This window comes from Etheostoma spectabile, chromosome 18 (genome assembly GCF_008692095.1).
Source record: "Etheostoma spectabile isolate EspeVRDwgs_2016 chromosome 18, UIUC_Espe_1.0, whole genome shotgun sequence".
Lineage (NCBI taxonomy): Eukaryota > Metazoa > Chordata > Actinopteri > Perciformes > Percidae > Etheostoma > Etheostoma spectabile.
In genome coordinates this window covers 4,534,474-4,561,188 of record NC_045750.1, presented here as the reverse complement: position 1 = coordinate 4,561,188, position 26,715 = coordinate 4,534,474, and the positions used below count along the sequence as shown (strand labels likewise).

The following is a 26,715-nucleotide window of genomic DNA, read 5'->3' as shown; positions in this document are numbered from 1 at the left end:
GTGCATGTGTGTGTGTGCGTGCGTGTGGGCGTGCAAACCTACGTGTGTGTGTGTGTGTGTGTGTGTGTGTGTGTTTGGACAGTTTGTCAGGAGGCCGTGTGGGAGGCGTTCAGGATCTTCTTCGACAGGATCCCCGGGACGGCGGAGTACCAGAGATGGGTTCACACGTGTCAACACGAGTCACTCTGCATCTCCGACCTCACCAAAAACTTCAGCAGCTCCGAGGAGCACATAGGCATGATTCACAGGGTGAGACGACCACAGCAGGCTTATAGAGCTGTCCGCCTGCCATCAACAGGCGACACGTTGTCTACTTTACCCGAGATGTGATATCATCATCAGGTGTCCTGCAAATTTATACCACAAAATGAGATGTAATGATACACTCCAATTGTGATAAGATTTTAAAATGATGATTTCTCTCAGGATGGTTTTAACAGAATGAGCTGCAGACAAATGACTGAAACATATTCCTTAATTTCCACACACTGTGCAAAACAACAGATGTGTCCTCTTATCAAAAGTAAACAGTAAAATTGTATATAAGAAAGGGATTTCTCGTACAAATCCCACATAAAATTAACAAAAAATAAATGTCATGTCTTCAAATAAATAAACTAAGAAGACGCAGTGACGTCTGACGTCAAACAATTGAAATCTAAAGTAGATTACGCCCTAGGACATTTAAAATTGCATTGCAATTTTTATGTCAATCTTTATGCACCTTTAACCGATTAATGATGCATTACTACATCACTAATAACAAATGCTTGTTAGTGAACATATGTACGAAACATTCACTTCAACATTTCCCCATCTGTTTTATGCACTACCTGTAAAATAAAGGCTGACTCATGGTTCTCTAATCACATTCAAGCTGCTCATAACACTTCTTAACACTTACGTAACACTAATCCTGTCTGCATTGCATGTCCTCCAAAACAATGCAATAGGGCTAAACCATTTTGGGGGGAAATCTAGTAGCGATTTTTTTGGCCAGATATTAAGATAAGAGAAATAAGATAGAGTTCAATATTTACTGTATTCACAATTTAATAACTGCCATGAGACTGGGCTGGATACGCCATCAGAACTGCTCTTATGCAGGCATGAGAACATACAGTAGCTATATGACCTGCTGTCAGCAATAGATGTTTTTCTTTTAATAAAAATGGAACATCCAACAGTCAAACACAGAATATTTATCACAAAAGGTAAAGTTTGAATGATATTTAAACAATTCCAATACAACATATCTGTACTTTCCTGTAAACGGAAATGTCTGATATGTCTCAGTTCAATAGCTGCATCTACATATTGCACCTTCTACCATCATGTTAAATAAATAAACAATAAATGTAAGATCCACTTAATATCAGACATTTCTGCACCATTAATCCAGTTTTTATCTTTTATCTTGTGAAAAAACAGTGAATAAAATAATAAAAAGAGGAATACAAAATGTTAACCTAAACATTCAACTAAATATTGCATGTCCAAATAATCACGTCTTTTCACGATTAGCTAATTGCGTTCTTTCAAATCTTGATTTTGATTTGAAAACGATCGTTTGGCGCTACAATGCAGTGTAGTATTAAGTAATTTGAAGAGGTTGGGGGAAATGACACCTGCAGAACCAGCAGAGGCTCAGCAGTGGAATTATAAACCCCCGAGCACCGTACAGGTGAGATGACCCTATTGGAAATGAAGAAAATTAGTATTACGCACAATAAATCACATAGTTGAGGGGCTTAAGATTTTCAAAAACTCACCAAAAAGACATTTTTTTCAAATCATAACCTTTTTCATATAGTTTTTTCATTCATATTTCCTGCTTCATATTTAATGGGTTTCCTGCTTGGTTGGGGGGGGGGGATGTTTTTTCAAAAGTAGGCCTGCACGATTAATCATTATGAAATAGTGATCTCGATTCACCCTGTTCACAATTTAGTTTTTACATAACTTTTTTTTGTTAAGGACTTTGATCTTCACTTAATTTTACGAGCCAACTGCATCACAAACACTACTACTTTCTTGTTTGAGATTTAAACGTAGACTGTATAAAATAGAAATTTTAAAGCGCTGCGATGGTCTCTATCTATTTATGTAAATGTGCTGTATTTATATAGCGCTTTTCTAGTCTTAACGACTATTCAAAGTGCTTTTACATCTACAGGAGACATTCACCATTCACACACATTCATACACAGTGGCCAAGGCTGCCGTACAAGGTCCCACCTGCTCATCAGGTGAACACTCACACACATTCTCACTCTAATGTGCAGCACCGGGGGAAACTCGGGGTTCAGTGTCTTGCCCACGCACACTTCAACATGGGACTGCAGGGGCAGGGGTCGAACCACCAACCTTCCGTTTGGGAAGCCACTGAGCCACAGCCGCCCCTACTATTTATCGGCTTGTGGGGAGGAACAATGTGCTATAGGTGCCAAAGAAATCTTTGTTTGGTACTGCCAATTTAATGTTTTGTTTTGTCATGGTTCATTTGTGCAACAAACATTACACTGGATCGAACATGTTGATTCTAAGCTAAAAAATCTTGATTCATATGTTTCGCCGAATCGTGCAGGCCTGCTCAAAATCCCCAAAACAGACAGATTTTTCTGGTTTCTTTGCAGGAGATCAAATGAGCCGGATTTATTTTTAAATGACCTGCTTCATGTAGTTCTACTGGAACATAGCGTCAGTTTCAGCAAAAATGACAGAAAGTTAGTTTTGTAAGTCTTACCTACTGCATCTTTAATGACCATATGTATTCCCAATCTTCACAAGAACAATAACAATATAACAAAACATGGCGGTTTAAATTATACTTTCAGTAAAGAGTCCATTCAAATAACAGTTTTAATATTTAATAGGAAAGTAGCAAACATTGTTCTTGTCAGAAATAACAACACCGTCTGCATGCTAGAGAAATAAATAAATTGGGCAATTTGGGTGAACTTTAAAAAACCCAGAAAGGAAAGTTTTCTTTTCTCATTAACATTCACACTCATTTTTTAAATGTAAACAGTGGAGATTTAATGGTTTCATGGCCCGGAGGGGTGGAGAACTCCCTCAAGACCTCGTAGAGCTGCAGTACAATGTATTTTTAAAACCACAACACACAACAAGGACATAATTGCATTTATGTAAACTCAAGTCCAGAGTGTTAAGACATAACAACCCCAAACACAGCAAGTAAACAAAGCAATTAATCAGGCGTTGAGTCAGCGAGAGCAGCAGCAGCTATTGACACACGACATCATTATCACAAACAAGACAGTCATGTGGACAATTACTGCCCCACCTGTGTTTGTGTCAGACACGTAACGTCTGTAAATGTAAAATGGGGGCGGCTGTGGCTCAGTGGTCGCCTGCCAATCGGAAAGTTGGTGGTTCAATCCCTGGCCCTGCAGTCCCATGTCGAAGAGTCCTTGGGCAAGACACTGAACCCTTAGATCTGTGTGAATGTTTATCTGATGAGCAGGTGGCACCTTGCACGGCAGCCTAGGCCACAGAGTAGTTGTTAAGACTAGCGTAGTGCTATTATAAATACATTTGTGTTGTGTTTTTACAGAAGGTGAACCGGATGAGAGACAGGAGGCCTCCGTCACGGTAGGGATGTCTACAGTCTTTGTCTCTCTGACTACATACATAGAATTAATGTGAACATTAGTCTGCCGGTTCCAGACCTTCCTCCACAGCGCTGCCCAAGAAGGTCTGGCTAGTTCACACAGCATTCTGGGATAGGAGAGAAACATTTCTTTAAACATCATGTTGTCCTCAGGTCAAGTTTGAACTGTTGTCATCGTTTTTTATATCAGAAATATGGGACGTTGATAAATAAGTGTTGAAAACGTCTATCAGAGCGACAAAACGTCAGGGGGGGAACGTAAACAATGTTGGGAAAAAGGAACAACAATATAAAAAAGCAAGCATCAAAAACATTGAAAAAGTGACAAAACTTCAACAAAAAAGCTATAAAAATGTTAACACCCCCTCCTCTAAAAAAACGTAATTTAAAAACATAAAACATTTGAAAAGCAACAAAATATTGAGACAGGGAGCTTTTTTCATGGTCGACGGACCAATCACAATCGTCTCGGACAGAGCCACAGTGCCTCTGCAAAATAGTGTCAGGAAGGAACTTGTTGTGGTGGAACATGTGAACGTTCAAAAGTAGTTTTAGCCGTGCACCAGAAAACTCAGATTGGACAGATAGTCTAGCTAGCTGTCTGGATATACCCTGCAGAGATCTGAGGAGCAGGTAACCAAAGTCCTCAAAAATCCATGGGAGTTTAGAACGGCAACACAAAGAAAGGGGAAGGTGACGGAGAGCAAATACAAGACACTGAATATACAAGAATAATAATAAATCGGACACAAACAATGTTCTCAATGCTGAATTCATGTGTAGAGCCCCTGGTGATACTTGGAGCAAAGTCTCATGTTGTGTCGAGCCTTCTTAGTGGTTTAAAAATAGTGATTTTGAGCGATCATAGTAGTGTCCCCAGCTCTCCCTTCCAAAGGCCATTTGAAAACAAAAATATGATAAATCTTAAAAGTGGCTTTTCCGTCCTAATTATGCTTTTAAACAAAAGTTTGACTCTGGTACATTCACCAAAAGACCCTGGGTTGCATTTTGGCGAGAGTTAGTTGCTTTAATTTGCTCTCTTCAAAGCCACCAGACTCCTTTGACAAAAACAGTCATTTTAACTCGCAGAACACGGGAGTTGCTGCTCTGCCGCTGCCTCCGAGGTTAGTTAGATTGTTAGCTTTGTTAGTTCAAACCGATTTGCTGAAACAACTGATGTTGTCGGCAGGTTTTTACAAGGTAAATTGTTGACATGGCAAAGGAAAAGGTATATTATAAATTATATAATTTCATTTTGAGATCATGGCAAACAAAATCAAGCAAAACAATTCTGTAAACTCCAGAAGACACTGTTTGAAAATACACAGTAATCATAAATAATAATAAAGGGAAGGAAAATCCCCATAATTTTATCTCTCTCTTTCCCATTTTTTTTCCAAGCTAAGAGTTTTGATTTAAACACAGACCTCAGCTTCACATCCAGAATAACATGAATGTGTTTTAACATAGGCGGGAATTATTGATTTAATAATACTTTCCTTCCTCTGTAGCGGAGTGGTGACTCCTGCACCAGCACCGGAGATCCCTGAGAAAGCAGGTATTAACTCTATAATTAACCCACGCAACACTAATAGTGTTATTATGTCGTTATAATTGAATCCTCATTATCTGATGCTGTTGGACGTAGAATGTTCTCTAACAACCAGTCTGTGTTCTTGTACCATGAACTCCTTTTAGTTTAACATTAAACAGCTCCAAACTCTCCATCACCAAACCCTCCACACTCCATGTAAATAATCACTACTTTTAGCATGTATAGCCAACATATTTCCACATGTAAATGGGTGAATTAAGAGTTTATTTCAACCAGACCAGAGTGATGATTGTTGGAACAGTGGAAAGACGAACCAAGACGGCTTTTGATAGTTTTTATTTTGTTTCTATCAACTTTGAATGAAGTGTGTTTTATGATGATAAATGTAGTGATTATTTACATGGAGTCTGGTGATTGTGATTTCAGGGCTGTTTCATGTTAAACAAAAAAGATCTCTCTCTGTAGGGTTCCTTTCCAGCGGCAAAAACAGCACTTTTAGTGACGCAAAAAATTAACAATACATGCACCTTGTTCATTGCTTAATACAGGACTAATTTCAAAGATTGTTGTTCCCATCGGTCACTTAGGAACAAACACATAGGAAAATATGGTCCAGGTTGGAAAAAAAAGTTACCTTTTAAGTCTCATAGTATTATGTTTCTCTCTACTCAGTTAATTTCCCTTGTACTTTGTGATTAAAGTCACTTTGACATTTGCTTTAGGTGCAGAGGTTCAGACTGTCACTCCACCTGCCGCCCCAGCAATTCCCAGCCCTGTGAGTGTCTCTCCAAGCCCCGGCCTCGAGCAGACACATCCAATCGAGGAGGTACCTGCAAGCACTCACATTTACATGTTAGGCTTTTAGCCAACACTCTTATCTACAAGTCAAAGGAGGAAGGCGCTAAAGGAGGTTTTTGACAGGAGACAGTTGCTCCCGGAAGGCTGCAAATGTCACACTCAAGTACAAGGGCCTTCTCTTCTGAAATGACACGTGGTTTATTTGAGTAAAAGGAAATGTCCCTCTTCTTTCCGCCTAAGATGTATGGAATTTAAATGACATTTTAACCTCAAGTCATTTACACGTCACGACTTGCTGACCGTTTTCTCAGCTCTACTAATCTACCGTCCACACATGAGCAGCTCCACAGGAGCAGTTAAGTGGATTATGTGCCTTGCTCAAAGACATGTGTCGAGCAGACAGCAGATTTTCATCCACTTACCTTTTCTGGATGTGCTCAGCTTATCGTTGTCCCTAAAAATTGATTTTCTGCTCAGAAAGCTGCTGTCTTTAGGCCGGAACCATAGTATTTAAAATGGAGGAACACAAACTTCAGTTGCGTTTTATTACCATGAAAACAATGCTTTTTTATGTTTTAACTTCACATTACATCGGCAGACGCACCGATATTTGTGTTTAGATCGTGGAAAAGACTAAATGAGCTAAACCAGGATCCTCATGTCTTTATTTGTTCCAGCTGAAAATGTTTGCAGCAGTGCATCATGTCTGTCTATGGTTTGGTTCCAAAACCCTAAAAGACCAGTATCTACAGGACTGAATGTAGATTTCGGTGCTTCATTCCAGTGCCTATTAAATGCCTATGCAGCCTGTTAGCTAGGAGCTGGCTTACACACTGTTAAAATGCTGACAGCAACGTGTGGTCTTAACGGATGGGTGTATTTTACTGTAAAAGGATTCCAACCCTGGGACATCCAACAAGTCTGCAGCAAAAGACACTGTGGACACTAGATGCACTTTGAGACACTGTGGACACTAGACACTCGGAGAAACAACACCAACAGGACTTCATGGTACATTCAATTAAGTCCTGGTGAAATTAGTTTACGTTATACGTTACTGTCATTTAATTTTTTACAAATCATTTCAGTTTGACCATATGGCATTAGCAACAAACTAGCCGTTCTTTAATGTCGCCAACTGTTGTTTTGTGCTCTTCTTTTTTCTTTTCTTTTTTTGAAGTATTGGTTGATGATCCGTTTAAAAAACGAATCACTTCGGCACGGGAATCGGAAAAAACCTAGCCTGACGTGGTCATACTCAGATTCTAGTCAGAATATGAATCTGATTCTGCTCCATTGGACTGGGATTAACGGGCGTGTTTCAACCCAACCAGGAAAGAAAATGCCTCTGCACTCAATTGAATAGACCTACAACCAATCAGAGCAATGGAGTATGTGAAGTATGTTGAGCAACGCGTAGTTGTCAACAGAACTCAACTGCTAGCTGTCGATGTTAGCTACTAGCCGATAGCCCCGGCAGTTTGGAAAACGCTAATGACATTACATCCATGTTACAGGCTTTACAGCATACCTTCAATCCTCGGAGGTGTCATAAGATAATACCATGGATGTATTAATAGAACACTTGGTGAATTACAAGCATTAGCTATATTAATTATTACAGCTACAGGACCTCGGGAGAACCGCCACATGAGCATGCACAGTGCAGGAAGACGTGGCGCAGGGCATCTCTCGGGTCTGCTTGCATTTAACCCAAATGCTCTTTGATGACGTGTTTGGTTATGTTACCGTTGATCATCTGTCCATCACCGTATAAAGCCCACCCTGACAATTTAATTAGCCTAGACAGCTCTGGTTTGAGCATACTGACTCCACAATGGATCAAGTCCAGACTGAACTTCCCGACCCCAAATGTTGTGGACAGGGCTAAGTTCGGCTGGTATCCAGGCTAGGAAAAAACCCAAATGATACCCAGCTCTTTGTCTGTCTGCAATTAATTTCTGTTGCCTGTCTCTAAATGAATGGGTTTTGTTCCGAAGGAGTTCATTTAAGTTTGTACAGAAAAGCTAAAAAGCCTCACCTGAACTTTGACATTGACTTCCTCTGATGCAGGTTTGGTGAAAACGCTTTCATTTTGTCAAACAGCAAGGAAATTGCTGACTGTCCTCTGAAATTACCATAATAATTGCCGTCATTCACTTCTGTAAGAGCAGGTTATTACTCTTTTCACCCCATACATCTCGGTCTTGAGCCACACTGAATACTGAATGCTGAAAATGAAGCTATGAATGAGTTATAATCCAAAACAACAACCTGACGGACATTTCTATCATTTTGTACCGTGTAATGCCGACAGGACACGTTTTAAGACATTTCAGAGTGTTTCTCTGTGTCCTGGTGTCATATGTGGAAGTTCACTTCTGCACTTTTGTACAGTTTCACTGTATTTTAAGTGAAGTAGACTTTCTATGTTTACTATATGAGGGAATGTATTTACTTCACTACTTTTATCTGAGAACTGGAGTTATTGGTTTACTTGGCTGATACATGCAGTATATCACACTTAAAACTAGATATCAAAGCATTAAATATCACGTCCATATTTTTTAGTCATTCTTAGTCATCTTGTTTCCCTTTCTTTGTTCAGTTTATTTTCTTCAGCTTTTTGTCTTTTGCTAGTTCTTTTTGACTGTTGTTTCTTCTATCCTGATTCTCTCGCTATTCCTTCTGTACTTACTTCTTTGCCTACCTGATTCTTCCCTGTTGTCCTATACAATACATTTGCCTTAGGCCTCCTGCACACTGCATGCGTGGCATAAGCGTGGCGTTTCTGTTGTGTGTCGGTTGTGTGGCGGCTGCGTGGCGTTTTCTATGTCTGCACACCAGAAATGTTTCTGACGGCCCTGCTGCTGAAAAAATTCATGTGATTTGGATCACCCTTGTTCGACATATGGGGAGAGAGTTGTTGAAAATGTACTGCACTCAAGTAGTAGGATATTACTATAAGCAAAGTGTATAGTGAGTTTCAGCTCATTATTCATCTGAGTGGCTGCAACCTTAGCTGGTTCCCTCTCAGGGCTCTCATGGCGCCGTTTTCAGAGACAAGGCTGTAAAAAGCTGCTGTAATCTACCTGTTCAGCAGCCAGTCCCCTCCAGGCATTGTTTTTTGTTTGTTGAAATGAAAGTTGAGCTGCAGCCCCGCCCGCTGCAGAGAGCCGACAGGATTGAAACAGCAGCTGCTTTCAGCGACTTTATAGTGAAAAATCGTTACAGCGTTCACTGATGTTAAAACGTATACAGGTTGGGAGGACGTCTGACATGTTTTGCAACGCTGTACATTATGTTGGTAAATGTGAGATGTTAGTCACACACATCTCGTCTGCATAGCAGAAACAAGGAAATAAATTTGGCGACGTGCGTGTGACATCAACCGGTTCTCACTCCTGCTTGGTCATTGGCTCTCAGAGTCACATACTGATACAAAGTCTGGCACGTAGGACTGCTGGGATTTGTTGAAGTCGCAGGAAACTCCGGCTGTTGGTCAAATTTGCTAAAAAGTTGTGGTGATTGGTCAAAATTGCAAAATCCTGGAATCACTGAGCAGCAACCAGCAGACAGTCAGCTGCTGAACATGGTGGAGCAGTCAGCAGGTAAACAGAGAGATATTTCCCTCCACAGTTGGTGGAGACCAAAAAGAGTTTAAAGAGAGGGAATATTGGACTTACATTCTTCAGGTGGACACCAACACAAACTCAACTGTAAATATCGAGTTTTTTCAGGGTAACCGCGGGGTCCTAAAAATGTCATAAGAATAATATTTGACGTCCTTAAAAGTCTTAAGAAAGCCTTAAATCCCGTTCACAACGGTCTAACGTTTGTATTGTCCTTTCATAAGATGAAATAACTCCTCCTCTGGTTTCGTTACAAAGCATTTAGTTTTGCGTACTACAATGAAATGTTGTATTAAATTCAAATACTTGGTAAACTTTTTTTTTATAGCTTATAATCGTTTCTGATATTACATTATATATCCTACATCATTTTGCCTGTTAAAAAAGGGTCTTACAAAGTTTTGAATTTGAACTTAAAAACCTTGGGGTGCCTTGGTTTTTAGAATGAGATGTTTACAGACCCAACCTGTCCCCTCGTTCCTTCCAGTGTTCCCTAGATACTGACTCGTGTTTGTTTCCCTGAAGGACTTGGAGCTTCCCAACGTGGTCCCAGAGAATCCCGTGGAGCAGATGGTGGACTTCAGCATTGACCTGGTGGATCCAGGTTACAGAGAGCTGCTGGATGATCCAGACTCCCCTCAGTACATCGACCTGGCTCACCACCTGCAAGACCAGGTGGGGGTTTCCTATCTTTACTTTTTATTCTGTGATCTGTTTCACACACGTGTCAGACTCAAGGCACGCAGGCAGACCCCCGGCCCCTCAAAGGCTTTAATCTGGCCCACATATCAATTTAGGTTCGCAATAGATTCAATCTAGTTCCTTCAGACAGCTCACGTTTGAGATAACAGCAGAACATTGTGTTTGGCAGCCAGACTCCGACCTCATCACTCCCTGCTGTATGGGTTTACATGAGATATTGGGGATTGATGATAAAGTAGCTCCCCCCGGCCAGTGTCTATCTAGACTCAATTGGATAAACCCACAACCAAACAGAGACGTAGGTTGAACTTTTCCTGAATCCCGTAGGAAGGACGGCAAAAACATCTTTCCGATCGACAAATGCCTTGATCGCGGTTCTCTGTTCCGTTTTTAAAATGAAAGCGCTGTTGATATCTTCTCTAACAGACACCATGGAGGAATCTACACATCTCAGTTCTCCAGCCGCTGCCGTCTTTGTTGTAAACAAATCCAACCCACAGTCCACAACGGATCAAGTCCAGACCGAACTTCCCAACCTCAAATGTTGTGGGCGGGGCTAAGTTCGTCTGGAATCCAGGCTAGAAGAAAGTAACAAAAATTACTTAAATTAGGGCTGCACAATATACTGTTTTTTTAACACATCGCAAAAAGGTTGCTACACATCGCTATAGACAATTAGAAATGTTTGTGTTAGTTTTTAGTGGTGCTTTTTATATTCAATTTAATGTTCAACATGTTCAATAAAATAAAGTTAGAAATAATTTCCTTTTACTTGTTTTAAATTCAAAAAGCAGTTTGTTGTGTTTTAGCAGAATACTAAAAGCAGCGCAACTGAGTAACTAATATCTGTTTATGTATCGCAAGTAATATCGAGTTACTTACTAACGTTTTTACATATTGTTCTCATACCAGCAGTCCTAATAAAAATGAGACATATGTCAAGTAAAGCGACATGCAGTTATACAGTCTAAGAAGTTTGACTGTTCTTAATAAAAGCATATCAATAAACTGTCTGGCCCTTGATGGGATTTTTATTTTCCACAGTGGCCTGTAGTGAAAGTGAGTTTGACTCACCTGATCTATCATTTATCAAGATTTTATGTACAAACTTTTAAGACACCAGGTGTGATTACATCATCTTTCTAATTATTCTGTGGAGATATATCTGTAGCTGTGTTGGAAACCGTCCCCTATCACAGAAATAGTTCCCATTATGGTGTGTTCGCCATTTTGCAGTGGTGTTTGAATTCTCCATTGTTAATTTCATTCACTATATAGTTCACTATAAAATACCCACAATGCCCAGCTAATCTAAGTGTACATACGATGTACCCTACATTTTACTCCTGTATCCCACATTGCATGGTGGGCGTGTTTTCCCAAAGGAGAAGAAGAAGCAGAACTCACTGCGGAAACTGAAAATGAAAAAATGGAGCAAGCTATAGTTTCTAAACTATGGAAATGTAACATGTAACATATATAATACACAACCCTATATTATTCTCCTGGGTGCTCGGTTTGTTTCAGGGACGTATTTGAAGTATTTTAGTTTGGGTTTGCTTACATAAAGCTTACCTCTATAGTTCACTATTTTATAAACACTATACAGGGAATAGTGAGGCAGGGAATAAGGGAGCGGTTTCCAACGCAGCTAGTGTTTTTTCCGTGTACAGTTAGCAGTAATGTCTCCCGTCAAGTCTTCCTGATCCACCTTGTCTTTCCCCCGCTGTCACAGTCCTCACGCATCTCTTCTCTCTGTCCTGACAGTAAAGAAGCTTACATCAGAGGGCTGCAAGGTCAGGCCCAGAGAAAGGGAGAAGATTACCCGCAATCCACTCTTTCTGCCAGTGTTTCCTTTTTATTTGAGCTCCTAAAACAGACCCGTCATGATGATTAATTAGGTCCTTCGAAGTTATCCCGCCATTGAAAGACTCGAAGAGCATCGGCTTGAAAGAGCATCGGGATCACTTAGCATTGCACGCGATTCGCAGCAGGATGTTACCTGAAGGAGCCCGTAAAGTCGATTATGTCATAAGAGTTTCCAGGTGCTTAACTGGCCCAAAAATAGATATCAACAAGGGTTTCCCATCCATGCACGGCTTCATACCAACACATTGGCGTCCTGCCAGTTTATTAACAAGCTGCAGTTTGATGGCTCAGAGTCAATTAGTGTCCATTGGTCTCTGCAGAAAGAGGGGATGAGAGGCATCCTGACTGATGGTTTAGAGATTAAAAAAGTCCTTTTTCTTTTTACAGATGCAGCATGTTTTTGACAAACTTCCGGGATTTAAAGCCATCCGTGTGCTGGGCATCAGGTGAGTCCTGAACAAAATATACACCTTAGCAGCGGTGTATTCACATCCTTTACTTCAGTAAAAGTAATACCATACACTAAAAATACGTTAAAACAAATCCTGCATTGAAAAATGTTCCATGAGTGAAAGTGTGTAAGTATCATCAGGAAAATGTAGTTAAAGTATTAAAAGTTAATAAAAATCCTCATTTTAGAAAGTGTAAAGGATCCAAACAGTTGTGTGTTTAATGGTCTGATCATCTTAGCTGGACTAGTTTTATTGTTGCTAGGTTACTTCATGATAAAACTTCAGATTTTATAAACTGCATGTGTTTTGTGTGCAAGAATCTTGTGTAAATGTGTAAAGTAACTAGGAACTAAAGCTGTCAGAGGAATGTAGTGGAACAAACAGTACAATATTTCTCTCTGAAATGTAGCAGAGTAGAAATAGAAAGTGGCATGAGAAGAAAAGACTCAAATAAAGTACAAGTACCTCAACATTTGGACTTAACTACAGTACTGGAGTAAATGTACTGGAATTCTAAGTAATGACAACAAAACTGTCGGCGCGTCCACATGATACAAGCCTTCTGTGATCGCGCACCACCCACCTTTTGTTTTGTTGTTATTATTGATGAATACAAAAGAAAACAGCACCTGAAGTTAGACAACAGTCAGATTTTGGCACATGGCATCTGAGTATCAGAGCGTTTGAGTGAGCAGATGAGATCAGGGACGCCTGGTTTAAGGCGCAATCAAATTGTCACAGTGGCCGCGGCGACGGGACATTCCACTGAGCCTGGATAATTTCATTTGATTTGAAATGAGCAGATTATTTGGCTATTCATGGCGGTGTGAATAGATGAGAGGCTGGTTGTCATCGTGATTATGTCGGATGCTGCCGCGGGCGGATGTTTCGAGCCTCGACTAACTGGCAGAATAAAAATACACTGAGACGTTTTCTTGCTCAGGAGAAGTTGCATGACGAAGAAGAGAAAGTAGGTGTATAACAGGTTTTTCTGTGTTTAGCAAATTGCTGCAGGAGTAGTTTTGGGGTTTCAGAGTTAATTTCAGAAAAACTGTCAAAATGGATGGCTGTATTTCTTCTGGACCACAAAGAAAATATCTTCAGATGATAGAGAAAAATGTTTAGTTTTTACTATTACGAAACAATGTTATGTTATGCTTTAGTTTACTAAACATAGTAAACAATTGCTCCACATTTTTTCATAATAAAAGAGCTTTTGTGTAAGGTTGTGGAGAAAGTAAAAGCTGGCACCATTGAACCACCACTAATGATTTTAAAGACTTCTTGAATCTTGAGTGGTTGAAAAAGCAAAGGCTTTCATAATTTATCACTCTAATGCTGATGAGCTATTTCTGCCTGAGACTCAACAATAGTGGGTCCTCTACATGTCTTCTTCTTTTAATATTTCCATCTGCACTCTTCTCACTGGGATAAAGTGGGTCAGGCTTTTTTTGGCCATTTCCAGGTTTTCTTAAATCAGAATTGATTAACATGATAGTAAGAATCTGATGACGGCTGTTAGATTTACACGTGTTGTCTAAGGAGACTCAATTTGGTCACGTATTTTTGAAATAGCCTGGTTTCCAGACATCTGACTCGCTGTCTAAAGCCTACCAGACAGTAGAAGACTTTGAACAGACTAAAGTCTGACACCATCTCACATCTAACGTGAAAATAACATGTAAAGACTGGAGATCTTGCAGGGTCACACATTGCAAGACCACAACTAGATTCGTTATGAAAGATTTAACCAAGCTAGGTAGCTTCCGCTAGCGTTAGCTGCTAACTTGAGGGGAAGATGTTCTGTTCTGCCGTATATCCAGATGAATGAAAATCAGCAAGTTTTAGCGTTTAGCTTAGTGCAGCGCCATAGCAACTGTAAACATCACTGGCTTTAGTCCTCTGCTGCTTTCTGTTTGGTGCTGGAGGGAGCACACCCATTGGTTGTTGACCATGTTTACATGATTTTACTTCACTTAGGGGCATAGCGCAAAATTCTGGGCCCTCTAAAAAGGCATTTTCTATGGGCCCCTCCCTGCATCCAGAGCTTTTCATTCCAGAATCTTTTTGGACCCTCCTCACATGAAGGCCCTGGATACTCGGTCCCCTTTTCCCCCCCAGTCCGACGCCCCTGACTTCACTACCAAGACTTTAAACTTAGGATAATATCAAACACGTCAGCTATAGTTGACAAATAACTCGATGTAGACGAGGTGGGCATGACGCTGACTGCCAAGTGGTTTTGGCAAAACAAAATAAACAAAGTGGCAATGTGTCTGATTATTAAGCTAATAAACATGTTGAACAGCCTTTTTATTATATTCATCAGTGAAGTATTTAATTACTCCCTAAGGGAAAGATTACTGTGACAACAGCTGATTCACACAAAAAGATGAGATAAGAAACAAATTCACTTAAAAAGCCAAATTATGTACAACTAAATAGATCAAATAAAATGAAATATAATATCATAGAAATTGAAAGAAGAAACTAAAGATAGGACTGCAACGTTAACTCTGATATGTCTTAGCCGTTTGTAGAGAATCAGCCAAGGACACGTAGAAGTACAAAAACAAACAGACGGGACATCAGTCAGTGTTTAGGCACTTTGATGTGGAATTATAAGTTTTGGGTAATATGGTACTTTGGAATTTGGGTTTTTAAAGATCAAACATCTCAGCATGTTTTGTGTCTGAGTTGTTGACTATAAATGACCTCATCTCTCTTTCTTGGATTTAATGTGACTTTTAGATCTGTTAAACCAGATCCTCGTATCCCTGATGAAGCAGAATAACGTCTTTTGATTGTTTTACTTTGTATAAGAAGGAGCGCTAACGTTTGATTGTTGCTTGTTGTTCAAATGTGTCATGCTTGAGAGAAATACTTTGAAGTACTGAAGTTTTCCGATGCTGTAGTTGAGTAGTTTTGTATAGAATCTGAAGTTCAAGTTCAAGTTACTTTATTTGTACCCAGAGGCACACATTACACATCATTCAACTTAAGACAGTGGAAATTGAGAAATGGCAAAATTGAAATTAAAATTTAAAAGTTCTTACTGGTCCTGATTATACTTAAATATTGATGTGAACTAAATACCAATAGGCGCGATTTCCTCGCCCTGTTGGTGTTGTTGCCCCTGTGATGGTGATGGTTTTTGGTTCCAGCTCTTATCTGTGTATTTCTTCTCCCGCTGCAGCGAGACGCAGGACACTGATGGGTAAATACAGACACATTCCCTGTAGTATCCACCCCCACCCCTAGTGTGTTTGTGCCTATTCCTGCCAATATGTAGCCCAGCTTTTATTTGGATCCAATTTGTTTGTCAGTGTTTGGCAAGGTACTTCTTAAATGTAATACATCATAGATAAGTTGTTACTGTCATTTTGGAGTAAATAGTTACATAACAAAATGTCTGTATCTGAATTGTAATGCTTTACAGTACCTTGTTTTATTTTTAGCTCATTTTTTGGGCATTTCCGCCTTTAATCACTGGGACAGCTTAGATACGATAGGGGAGAGAGAGGGGGAAGACATGCGAAATCGCCACAGGTGGGATTCAAACCCTGTGCCTTTGCGTCGAGGAATAAACCTCTACATGTGGGGCGTAAGAGCTCCATCAACAGAGCGGGGATACCCGATCAGAGCCCGACAGGACCCGACAAAACCCGCCGGGCCAGGTTCGGACAGATATTTAGAAATGATGTTAGGGTCTGGCTCGGTCACATCAGCTCAATAATAATAAATAGTTGGTGGAATAAGTTATAAGGTTTAAGTAAATAGGTTTTGTACCCAGTGTGTGCGGTGTCCAAAATAATCCCCCGACTGAAAGCCAAGTTCCTTCATTTGCTCCCCAGAAACGGGATATAACCCCAACATAATTCATTTTATATTGTCGGCCCTGGGAGAAAGGTGAACAAATTGGGCATTTTAAATTAAACAGCTTGTTAACGTGCGCTTGTTGCCCCGTGTGCGATGATCTGTTGACATTTCCGAATGTCTTCCTACAGTTGCTTAACAAAAACTTTCCACACAAATAAAAAAAAAAAAGAGATTTTAACTGTGTCAGGCTCGGACATAAATATCTTAATGTCTGTTGGGCTGGGGTCGGGTTTGGTTACATTGTAGCTTGTTTCGCCGCTGCCAACTGCAGCAATCTCGCTTAGTACTGGACCATTGTCAAAGATTGTTTGTTGTTCCCATCAGTCACTTAGACACAAACACATAGGAACATAGGGTCCAGGTTGAAAAAAAACGGTAGCTACCCTTTAATATTGGGTTAAAATGTGTTACTGAGATTGTAACGGTTATAATATTACCACAATTTTATTAGTAATGCGTTAAATTACTGTGTTACTGCAAAAAGCAATACTTTACTGTAATAGTGTTCCCATCACTTGATGCAGAAAGAACACCTTACCCCAAAACTGTCCAGACAGTTCAACACAAAGCAGAAATATCCCAATATCCTGCAAGGACCAAATTATTGCTAGGACTTTTCTTGTTAAAGGTTACCGTGAAGCGTTTCTCTTTTTTACATCAGCCTTTCCTCATTATCAGAGCAGACAGGTGAGCAGTGGAACAGGAAGACTTGTGGATGCAGTAATTGTCAAGCTGCTCCCCTCGTTAATTAGCCTTCCCCTGTGGTGTCTGACGCTGTCACGGCCAACAACACGGAGGCGAGGCCTCAGCGGGAACTCGTCCTCTAATCTGATGAAGGTGTCTCAAACTCCTCCTGCTTTTGTCTGCCACACTCCACAAAACAAATGAAACACATTTGGTGGAAACTCGTGTGAATACTCACTTTATTTTAATTTAAAATGCATACGTTTGGTTCATAGTCAACATGATTAAATGTGTACAGACGTATAATTGTTATTTGAAGCAAAACTAATCAATACTACTATATTGTCAAACAAATGATAATTTCAAAGAGAAAACTTGTGTTGACAAACTTACAGAAAATTATTCCCTGAATCTGTATTTCCCCTCAACGGTTTCATCTTTTTGGTTTCTTCTTTTTTTATGCTTTTATATAATATATAAATATATATATACAAAAAAACCTGTGTACGTGTGTACTAGGCCTTAAAACACTTGTTCACCTACTCGTCTCTAACTGTGTCACGATGAAAACACTGAGCCTGAACCCGAGAGGAAATCTCCTGTGAAACTTAAAACTATGACTTACAAGAGGCTAAAACACTCCTTAGAACTGCAGTTTATCCACACCACAAGTAGTTATTGGAGTCATTGTTAACATAAAAAGCATTTAAGCTCTAAGTTGTTGGTGTGATGCGGGAAAAGGAGGTGTTGAAACCAGACAAAGAGAAAGGAGCGCAAAAGTGACAACAGGCCAAAAAGTACAGCTCTGTACGTCAGATAAATGAAACGAGATCTTTGAAACCGAGGTGTACACATACAAAGACAAAAGGGAAATAGTAAAGCGGTTTTGCTTATGTTCAGTAAGTGGGCTGTCCCCAGGAGGAAAGTTCAAGGCACATTTCTCCACTTGAAAAGCTAAAAAAGCCTTTAGTGTGTGGGCTGCACCCGCGAGACACGCCGTCTGCCTTCATCAGAGCAAAATAAGCACAAAGAAAACCTGCTTAAAATAGATTCTGGGCGACAACATGAGGTGAAGCATAGTCGACAGCAGAACGTAGGGTTAGACACATATTAACTGTTACTCTTTTAAATGACTTATGTAAGGCAACAACACACAGGAGCAAACATCCAAAAGATCAGCACATGTTCCATGAAGCAAGCTTTACATGTATCAGAAGTCTGTGAAATTCAGGACTGCGGCCTTTCTGCAGAGCGGACACAAGGTGTGTGTTGACAGATATGGGACACAATCAGGTCCAGTCCAGACAAAAACAGCAGTCTGGGTCTGGAACTAAGTGACGCAGTTGATTTTTTTAGATGCAGAACCACCACTGCTGCAATCTAATGAAGAAGTGCCTTTGTTTAGCACTCATCAGTTCTCACAAAAGCAAAAAAAAAAAAAAAAAGAAATCACATTATCGCATCTCAAACATCTCGCATCTCAGCAAATCAGCTTATTGTTTTTCTTGATGATGATAGTTGTGCAGAATGTTGATGAAGCTTTGATGCAGTCTCTCTCTCTTTTCCTAGTGTTCATTCATGCCTGGCATTCTGAATGTGCCTCTCTTTACTGCAGCACCACACAACATGGATTGCCTTTGTCGGTCTCCTTTTGTGTGTTTGACTGAAGTCCTCTTTCTGCAGCTCATGCAGAGAATCAGAATCCCTTTAATCCAAAGTTAGCATTAACCCTCTGATATCTAGCAGTTTCTCAATTTTCCATATCTTCTTAAATTCACCTTTTACGAGTACTTGCATATAACCTGACACCCATGTGTTACCAAAGTAAAATGTTTAGAACAAACTCAGCTTTCTGTTCACAGAGCAGTGTGTAAAGATGTAAGATGTTTGGGGTGACCTCTAGCTCACCCAGTAAGAGCGTTTGCCCCATGGCTGAGTCATTTCCCCCCACTCATTTCCTGGTTCTCCTTCTCCATAAACAACATGAAATCAAGGAGAGGGTTAACTTCTCCTGCTACCGATGTGTCACAGTGGTCAGAAAGAACAGGGGAGACACTTACTCTAGAGTCACTACTCACTTTGAAGATAATCGCCGCCACTCTCTCACTCGCTCTACTACACACTCCCCTCAGACAGTATTAAGACCAGGCCACCTACGTAGGCTACGGTGAAAGCTCTGCATGGAGCCTCTGCAGAAGCATAAAACGGCCTTTAGGTTTTACAAAAAGGACAGCGGACACACAAGTGCACCAATTTTACACAGAGAGGCAGGTGACAAGTGTCACAAGCTATGTTCCCTGTCTCCTAATTCGTTGTGTGGGTGACGTATGATCTCGGGATCAAAAGAACGTGACAGTTGAGATTCAACCGATTCCGGCTTTATCTAAACCACATGTCTGCGCTGTATTATTTCTGAAATATTTATGGAGACAAAAACAGTCCATCTCAAATGGTTAATATTTTCAGGACTTGTGTCTGTGACAAAATCACGATAGCAGTCGTCCTGTGGCTGCCGGGGGTTGATTATAGATTACTTGATCAACACCATTAGTGAGAAGAATCAGAGTCATCCATTCTGAATCACAGAGATAATATCTTCCTTTTCAGGCCCGGAGGAATCTCGGTGCACTACTCTCTCGTCTTTGAGATTAATGCACCTAAAATAAAATCAGAGAATTCAGAGACGGCGACCGGCACCCCGGAGACTTCAGTCAGCTCCGACCTCAGGGAAATGGTCGCCAAGGCTTTACGTGAGGAGGCCTCGCTGCCGATCGATCTGGAATCGCTTAACTTCAAACCAGGTACAGTGATGACATCTTTTAACAGATGTTATTGTTAAATTCTTTTTTAACTTAAAAATAAAGACTGCATGTAAAACCCAGAAAATGAAATGGGTTTGCCACATATTCAAATGATCTGAAACTATCTCAATTATAAAAAGGCATTGTTCTGCTTTCTTTTTGACAGAAGCAATCCTCCTGCCAGCACTGACAGCAACCTCTACAGTAGAAGTAGCGAACGAGGTAAGAGGTTGTGTAAAAACTTGAAATTAGTGTTTAAACAGGTTCAGTCTGCATTTGTGGACTCTGTATCGTCTGCTGCCCGATAAGAGCTCATAGTCAGGGTGGAGGATGTGCGACGGATCGGGTAAAACTCTCTGTGCTTGTCTGAGCACAGACTGCTCACAGATTGGCTAAAGGGAGAGGATTCCAGTCCATCACCTTCATGGCAGACTGAACCAGATGAGCAAGTTGAGAGTTACATAATTCTTCCTAGATCTTAAGAATATACTGTTAAAAATGGGCTCCTCTGGAAATTATGAAGAAACTAATGGTGTTTTTCTTTTACACAGTACCTGCTTGACTCTTCCGCGGTGCCCCGTTCTCCTTTCTCTATGGCAGATTAGTACCGCCTGCGTGAAGCGAGCCGTGGCTGGTCGTTATAGCAGGGAACTGCCGTGACCTAACGCGACACACACACAGAACGTGCAAGGTGTTTTTGATTCTCGGCATGGAGCTGTTTGCCAGAAGACAAATTAGTTTCTAAAGAAGCTGGAGGCAGCAAAAAAAAAGGCGCTGGCTAAACTATTTAAACACGGCGGGTTTGTTAGGCTTAGACTTAGACTTCTCTTTATTAATTCTTTTGGGATGACTCCCGCAAGGAAATTGAAATTTCCACTATCAGTTTTTAGCAAGAAGAATACAGTGCAGAAAAAGAAATAGACAGTATAAAGATAATAATAATAATAATAATAGTAAGAATAAGAATAATAACAGTAAAAACCTTTGGCTATAAAAAGACATTTACCATAAATTATCAGTCAAGTGTCAGTGTCGAATCAAGTGTTCAAGTGTCCAGGTATATGTGAGTCCAGGTGTGTATGTGTATGTATTGTCCTCTCTGCCCTATTTCCTCCTCCCCCCGAGTGAGGAGTTGTAGAGTCTGATTGCATGAGGGACAAAGGAGTCCTTGTGTCTGCTAATTCAGGACACCCCTTGTCTGTTGCTAGCTATGATGACGCAGTGTATAGTGACGATTCTTTCCGACCAATCAGCAGTCTGCAGATTTTCACGTCACCTTTTGGTATTGCCTCAGCTCGCTTAGTATCTCGAGTGAGGTGGTACTAAAAAAGTACCCTTTAGCAGGTACCAGGGACTTCTTTTTGTGATGGAAAACCAAAAAAGGCGAGTAGAGTTGGAGCAAGTCAAGCAGGTATCATGTAGTGGAAAAACACCATAAGGGTCCCATATAAAAAAATGGTACTGACACATGAGCTTTTAGAATTAAATATATAAGTTTAGGATTTAAAATACTTCAGTGAATCCTGAAAATGTTAGACAAATGACAACCTTTTTCATTGCATTGATAACATCACGTGTCCATCCCTCCACAGTCCAGTGAGCCCGATTCACACAACGAGTTTGAAGTTTCCATTGAGCCAGAAGTTGATAAACCACGGCTGGAGGTCCCGCTCACGCCCATGGAGAAGGAAAACGCCCTCATCACCCTGCTGGATCCCACGGCTGTCCCAACTGACGGTATTACTGAAGAGTCAGAGGAAATGTATGTGGGTGAGCTCGAGCCATTAAATGAAGACGAGGAAGAAGAAGTGCTGATCATTACACATGAGATTGAAACCATTCATCACGACGAAACTGGGAAACTCGTGAGAGACTACATCCCGACCCCTTCTGTGGTTCTGGAGCTGGAGACTGACGCTCCATACATCAGTCTGTCTCCTAACTTGATATCAGAGGAAGACCTGACTCCCATTGATGATGACAGTAAGAATCCCATTTTGGATGCTGTCACCCCCACCACACAGATATTATTAACTACAGCTCCCGCTCGAGAGGAAGTGTTCGATGCGGCACTCCCAATCACAACACCTTCAGGCATCACGGGCCAGCCGCCCACTGAACCTATAGTAACACTTCTAGAAGACGAAGAAGGTAATGCTCTCCCGGATGAGGAAGGTCCTGGACCTTATGATCCTGGTGAGGCTTCGGAAACAGAGCATGTTTCAGAGTTGGAAACTGAATTGTTAGAACCAGAGGGAGAGTCAGTGGTGGTACCTGAACAAATTGAACCAGAGGAAGGGAATTTGGAGGTGTCAAAACCTGAGATAGAAGTAGCTGAAGAGGAAGAAGTAGCTGAAGTTCCAGGGCCAGAGGAAGTAGTTGAAGAAGAAGAAGTAGAAGTTGAAGTTTCAGAGCCAGAGGAAGAAGTAGTTGAAGTTCCAGGGCCAGAGGAAGTAGTTAAAGAAGAAGAAGTAGAAGTTGAAGTTTCAGAGCCAGAGGAAGAAGTAGCTGAAGTTCCAGGGCCAGAGGAAGAAGTAGTTGAAGTTTCAGAGCCAGAGGGAGAAGTAGTTGAAGAAGAAGAAGTAGTTAAAGTTTTGGAGCCAGAGGAAGAAGTAGTTGAAGTTTTGGAGCCAGAGGAAGAAGTAGTCAACGTTTTGGAGCCAGAGAAAGAAGTTGTCGACGTTTCAGAGCCAGAGGAAGAGTTTGAACTTGTTGGGGACGTAGATGAGGTTTCGGAACAAGAAGAAGAGATGGTTGAGCCAGCCGGATCAGAAGAAACAATACCTGAAGTTTCCAAAGACATTATACCTGAAGTTTCTGAACAGGAAGAAAAGGTGGTTGAGAAGGAAGTTGTAGAGATCTCTGAAGTAGAAACAGAAGTTGTCGAAACTCCAGCGCCAGGCAAAGGTGTAGTTGAAGTGTTAGAACCAGCATCTGAACCAGAACAGGAAGATCATGGAACTGAAGTGACAGAAACAGGACATGAGGTAGTTGAGACTGCAGAATCAGAGGAGGAGCCAGAACCAAGTGAAGAACTGGTAGAGGTTGTAGAGATCTTACCAAAACCAGAACCAGGGGAAGAGTCAGTAGAAGAAGCAGATGTACTACAACCAGATGAGGATGTAGTTGAGGATGTAAAACCAGAGCTGGAAGTAGTTCCACTACCACAGGAAGAGCCTGAGGACATTTCAGAACCGCAACTACTACCAGAAGCCGAAGAAGAGGCAGCTGATGTTTTTAAAGAAGAACAAGAGGAGGTTGTTGAGAATCCAAAGGAGGAAACAGAACCAGGGGAAGGCACAGATCTTGTTTTACCACCGGCAGAAGAGTTACCCGGGGTTTCAGAAATAGAAGAAGAAGGAGTGGGAGGAGATGATGTCCCAGAACCAAATTCAGAGGAGGGTATAGTTGAGATTTCAGAACCAGAACCAGAGGTTACTGAGCTGCCAGCTGAATCAATTAAAATCCTTCACCCGGACAGCCCGGACAATCTTCACTTTGGAGAGGATATTTTTCAGATTGTTGAAGATAACGAGTTCCTTCCACCAGTTGGACCGAACTATCCCCAGCCACATGAGGGAGATGACTTACCCATCTTACCGATAGACATCCAACCTACTGGAGAAGATGAAGGTGAACCTGACCATGAATATCCTGTCATCGGTGACTTTTACACGGAGGAGGATGTTGATGGCGTAGACACACAAGTGGAGAGTGACACTGGTGCTGCCACACTGACAGAAACATCAGAGAGCAATCTACAGTTTGAAACAATCTCTGATATTGCAGGTGAGGAACATGTATGGAAGTATGTGATTAAAGACCGAGCAGATCCTGTAAATAAAGATCTTGTGACATTAGTATTCTATTTTTAGGGCTGTACGCCTACTGATCTTCCTTGTTTTTTATTTGAAATGCAGCAAACACAAGCCATTTGACTTCGTATTAACTGTCCAGTACTATTGTGATACATGCTATACAAATGTTTAAGAGGATTTTCTGTTTACATTGAATACTAAGGAATAAAATGGAAAAAATTAGGGATTCAAACTAAAAATTCAGCGTGAACGAAGTGCAAATTTATTATGTATGATTCCCTCTGCAGGCAGATTTTTGTCATTTGTGAAAATCGTTTTGTGAGCGTCCATGACTAATTTAGCCTTTTTTGCCTGACATTTCAAAGAGTCGACAGCTGCAGACAACCACAACACATCAGAGGGTCCTGAAGTCACAGAAGATGAGCCGAAGGAGACGCAAGAAAGTGATTCATCCCCAGAAAGAGACATCAGTGTAACGGCAGCTCCGGTTTCAGACTTTTTCCCCACACCTCTGACAACTGAAATTGCACCCAGCCTGACCGTAGACTCTGGCATCTTTGAGGTAGAAGAGCAATCTGTAATTCCCTCTACACTTGAGTCTTCAGAGGACAATGGCGCAGCACCAGAGGCAGAGTCGGAACCAGCTGTTGTCATTATCGATGAAGACCTGGAAGACGCAGTACCAAAAGAAAGTGAAGGCCAAACAATCCCAGCGACAGCTGCCGAAGACGTCACGGATGAGACTGTGAAGGACCTGGCGGTGGAGCTGGACCAAACGGACGTAGCAGCCACAGAGTCAAACGAGCTGCCGGATGAGGGGAGCGGATTCCTACCTGTGGGGGAGGAAGGCACCGCTGTCAGCGTCACAGCCCCGCCTCCAGTCAGATACCTGACCACGCCTTCCATGACCACGGCCGGCCAAGGCAGGGAGCTGGTGGTGTTCTTCAGCCTGCGCGTCACCAACATGGACTTCTCTGCGGACCTCTTCAACAAAACGTCTCCAGAGTACAGATCGCTGGAGAACACTTTCTTAGATGTGGTGAGTAGGAAAACAAAAAACCGGGAATACATGTCAGTAGGTTTCCTAAGAACCGGAACAAAACGTCTCGGGCACTTAAAGAGATCCGATAATCTCACTTTATAATCTTAGTGTTTTAAACTAGAGCAGTGTAAGCACAACAACATAGAATTTGGAATAGAGCTGCTAAGATTCATCGATTGGTTGTCAAGTATGTAATTATTTGCCAACTACTTTGATAATCAATTAATCGGCTTGAGTCAGTTCTCTGTTTCCAGGTTGTTAAATGTGAATATCTTCTAGTTTCTTCTCTCCTCTGTGCCAGTAAACTGAATATCTTTGTGTTAAGGACAAAATGAGACATTTTAGGACTTCATCTTGGACTTTGTGGGAAACACTGATCCACATTTTTCACCATTTTTGTCACAAAACAAATCCACTCATCCAGAAAATAATCAACAGATTTTTCAACAATGAAAATAATCGTTGCAGCCCTAATCTTGACCCACAAAAACCTTATCCTCAACCTAGTTCTTATTATTTCAATTAAAAAAAAGGGTTAAATGCACTGAAATCCTTTTTTAAATAATTACTTTTCTAACCTCAGTTTAGAATCGAGACATTTAGAAAAAGTAACTTCCAAGCAAAGCTTCTGACAATTAAGAAGACAACTGAAAAACCTTGTTTGGTGTTTGGCTTTCCTGTGAATTTCATTATGGCTTGACAGGTAAAACGGAAAGTCAAAGTAAATTAATGAGCACGAGCAGCTGCTCAGTTCATTTGCAGCTTTGTTATTCCTTCTGACAGAATTCTCCAGAAGCCCTCAGAGTCACACCTGCGGCCTGTCGGGTCTTGAATGGAAATGTGTTGATGTTTTGGATGAATAGAGGCAGGTACAATACAGCCCTCATTTTACTACGAACAATGACTCCGCTAAATTAATCAGGGAGGGAGAATATGCCGTGGGGAAAAAGTCATAAACAAAAAAGGCATGACAGCAGTGTTTGAATTACGGGGTGGAGGGGTTGCTGATGGGGTCCAACCCCCCTAGATGAGACTTGGAGTCTCCTAAAAGGGATGGAAATAATAGTTGGGGGTTACTGAAAAAAAGTTATAAAATGTAATGTTAGCCTAGCAAATATTGGATGTTTCTAAATGCAGTATTGCCATCACCAACAATTCAGGAAATAATCTAATGAAATATGATTTTCAAACCCTCACTACGTACTAGAGAAATGGTACAGCCCAACAGGGAGTTACATTGAGACTGGTTCTTTGACATGACTTCACTAGATGTCAAAATGTACGTTACCGGCTAGGCGCTTGTGTGTCAGTGAATTTAAGAGGAAGTGGCTGAATGATCTTTAATCTCTGCCTATGGGCTGGCGACCTTCTGTAGAAAAGACACTAGTATTGTCCAGTGAGCACGCAAGGTATTTCTCTCGTGTAGCCGACGAAACAGTCTCCACTCTCTTCTGTTCTGTGACTGAGAAGCAGCCGAGCTGAGGCAGGTAGAAGGGGAGGGGGGACAGGGTGTGGGGGCCAGTGTAGGTACGAGAGACAGCGGGATCATGGATGCTTTAAGGGGAGGAGATAGACGCAGCTGAGATGGCCTGTCCCTGGGCAAGCCAGCCTTCTTTGAGAATTCTTTATCGATCTTTTACCTTAGCTTAGTAGAATTTTGTTACTTCAACTATATAATAATTATAATTTAATATAAATTCCCGTAGTGGGATGCTCACATAAACACTCCTTTTTACTTTTTTTGTATGCCTCCACGCCGGAGACAGCAGTGGCCGGAGACATAATGTTTTCGGGTTGTTTGTTGTTTGATATTGCTTTCTTGTGAAAGCAATATCCCAGTACCCCCAAA

General features: G+C 41.1%; 1 protein-coding gene across 8 annotated transcripts in view; it reads left to right on the top strand.

Annotated features, from left to right (window-relative positions):
- Positions 1–26,715, top strand: part of impg1a (interphotoreceptor matrix proteoglycan 1a) — a 74,818-nt gene that overhangs the window by 22,901 nt on the left and 25,202 nt on the right. Inside the window, exons 3-15 of one of the 8 annotated variants that reach the window (XM_032543782.1) lie at positions 83–249; positions 3,578–3,615; positions 5,146–5,192; positions 5,912–6,015; positions 10,145–10,294; positions 12,578–12,636; positions 15,839–15,859; positions 19,813–20,006; positions 20,173–20,228; positions 21,599–22,442; positions 22,503–22,588; positions 22,637–23,795; positions 24,190–24,863. In XM_032543782.1, coding sequence (XP_032399673.1) covers positions 83–249; positions 3,578–3,615; positions 5,146–5,192; positions 5,912–6,015; positions 10,145–10,294; positions 12,578–12,636; positions 15,839–15,859; positions 19,813–20,006; positions 20,173–20,228; positions 21,599–22,442; positions 22,503–22,588; positions 22,637–23,795; positions 24,190–24,863 — 3,599 coding nt within the window. Of the gene's footprint in view, positions 1–82; positions 250–3,577; positions 3,616–5,145; positions 5,193–5,911; positions 6,016–10,144; positions 10,295–12,577; positions 12,637–15,838; positions 15,860–19,812; positions 20,007–20,172; positions 20,229–21,598; positions 22,443–22,498; positions 23,796–24,189; positions 24,864–26,715 lie in introns of all 8 variants that reach the window. The other 7 variants (XM_032543787.1, XM_032543786.1, XM_032543779.1 and 4 more) reach the window with 7 other exon arrangements.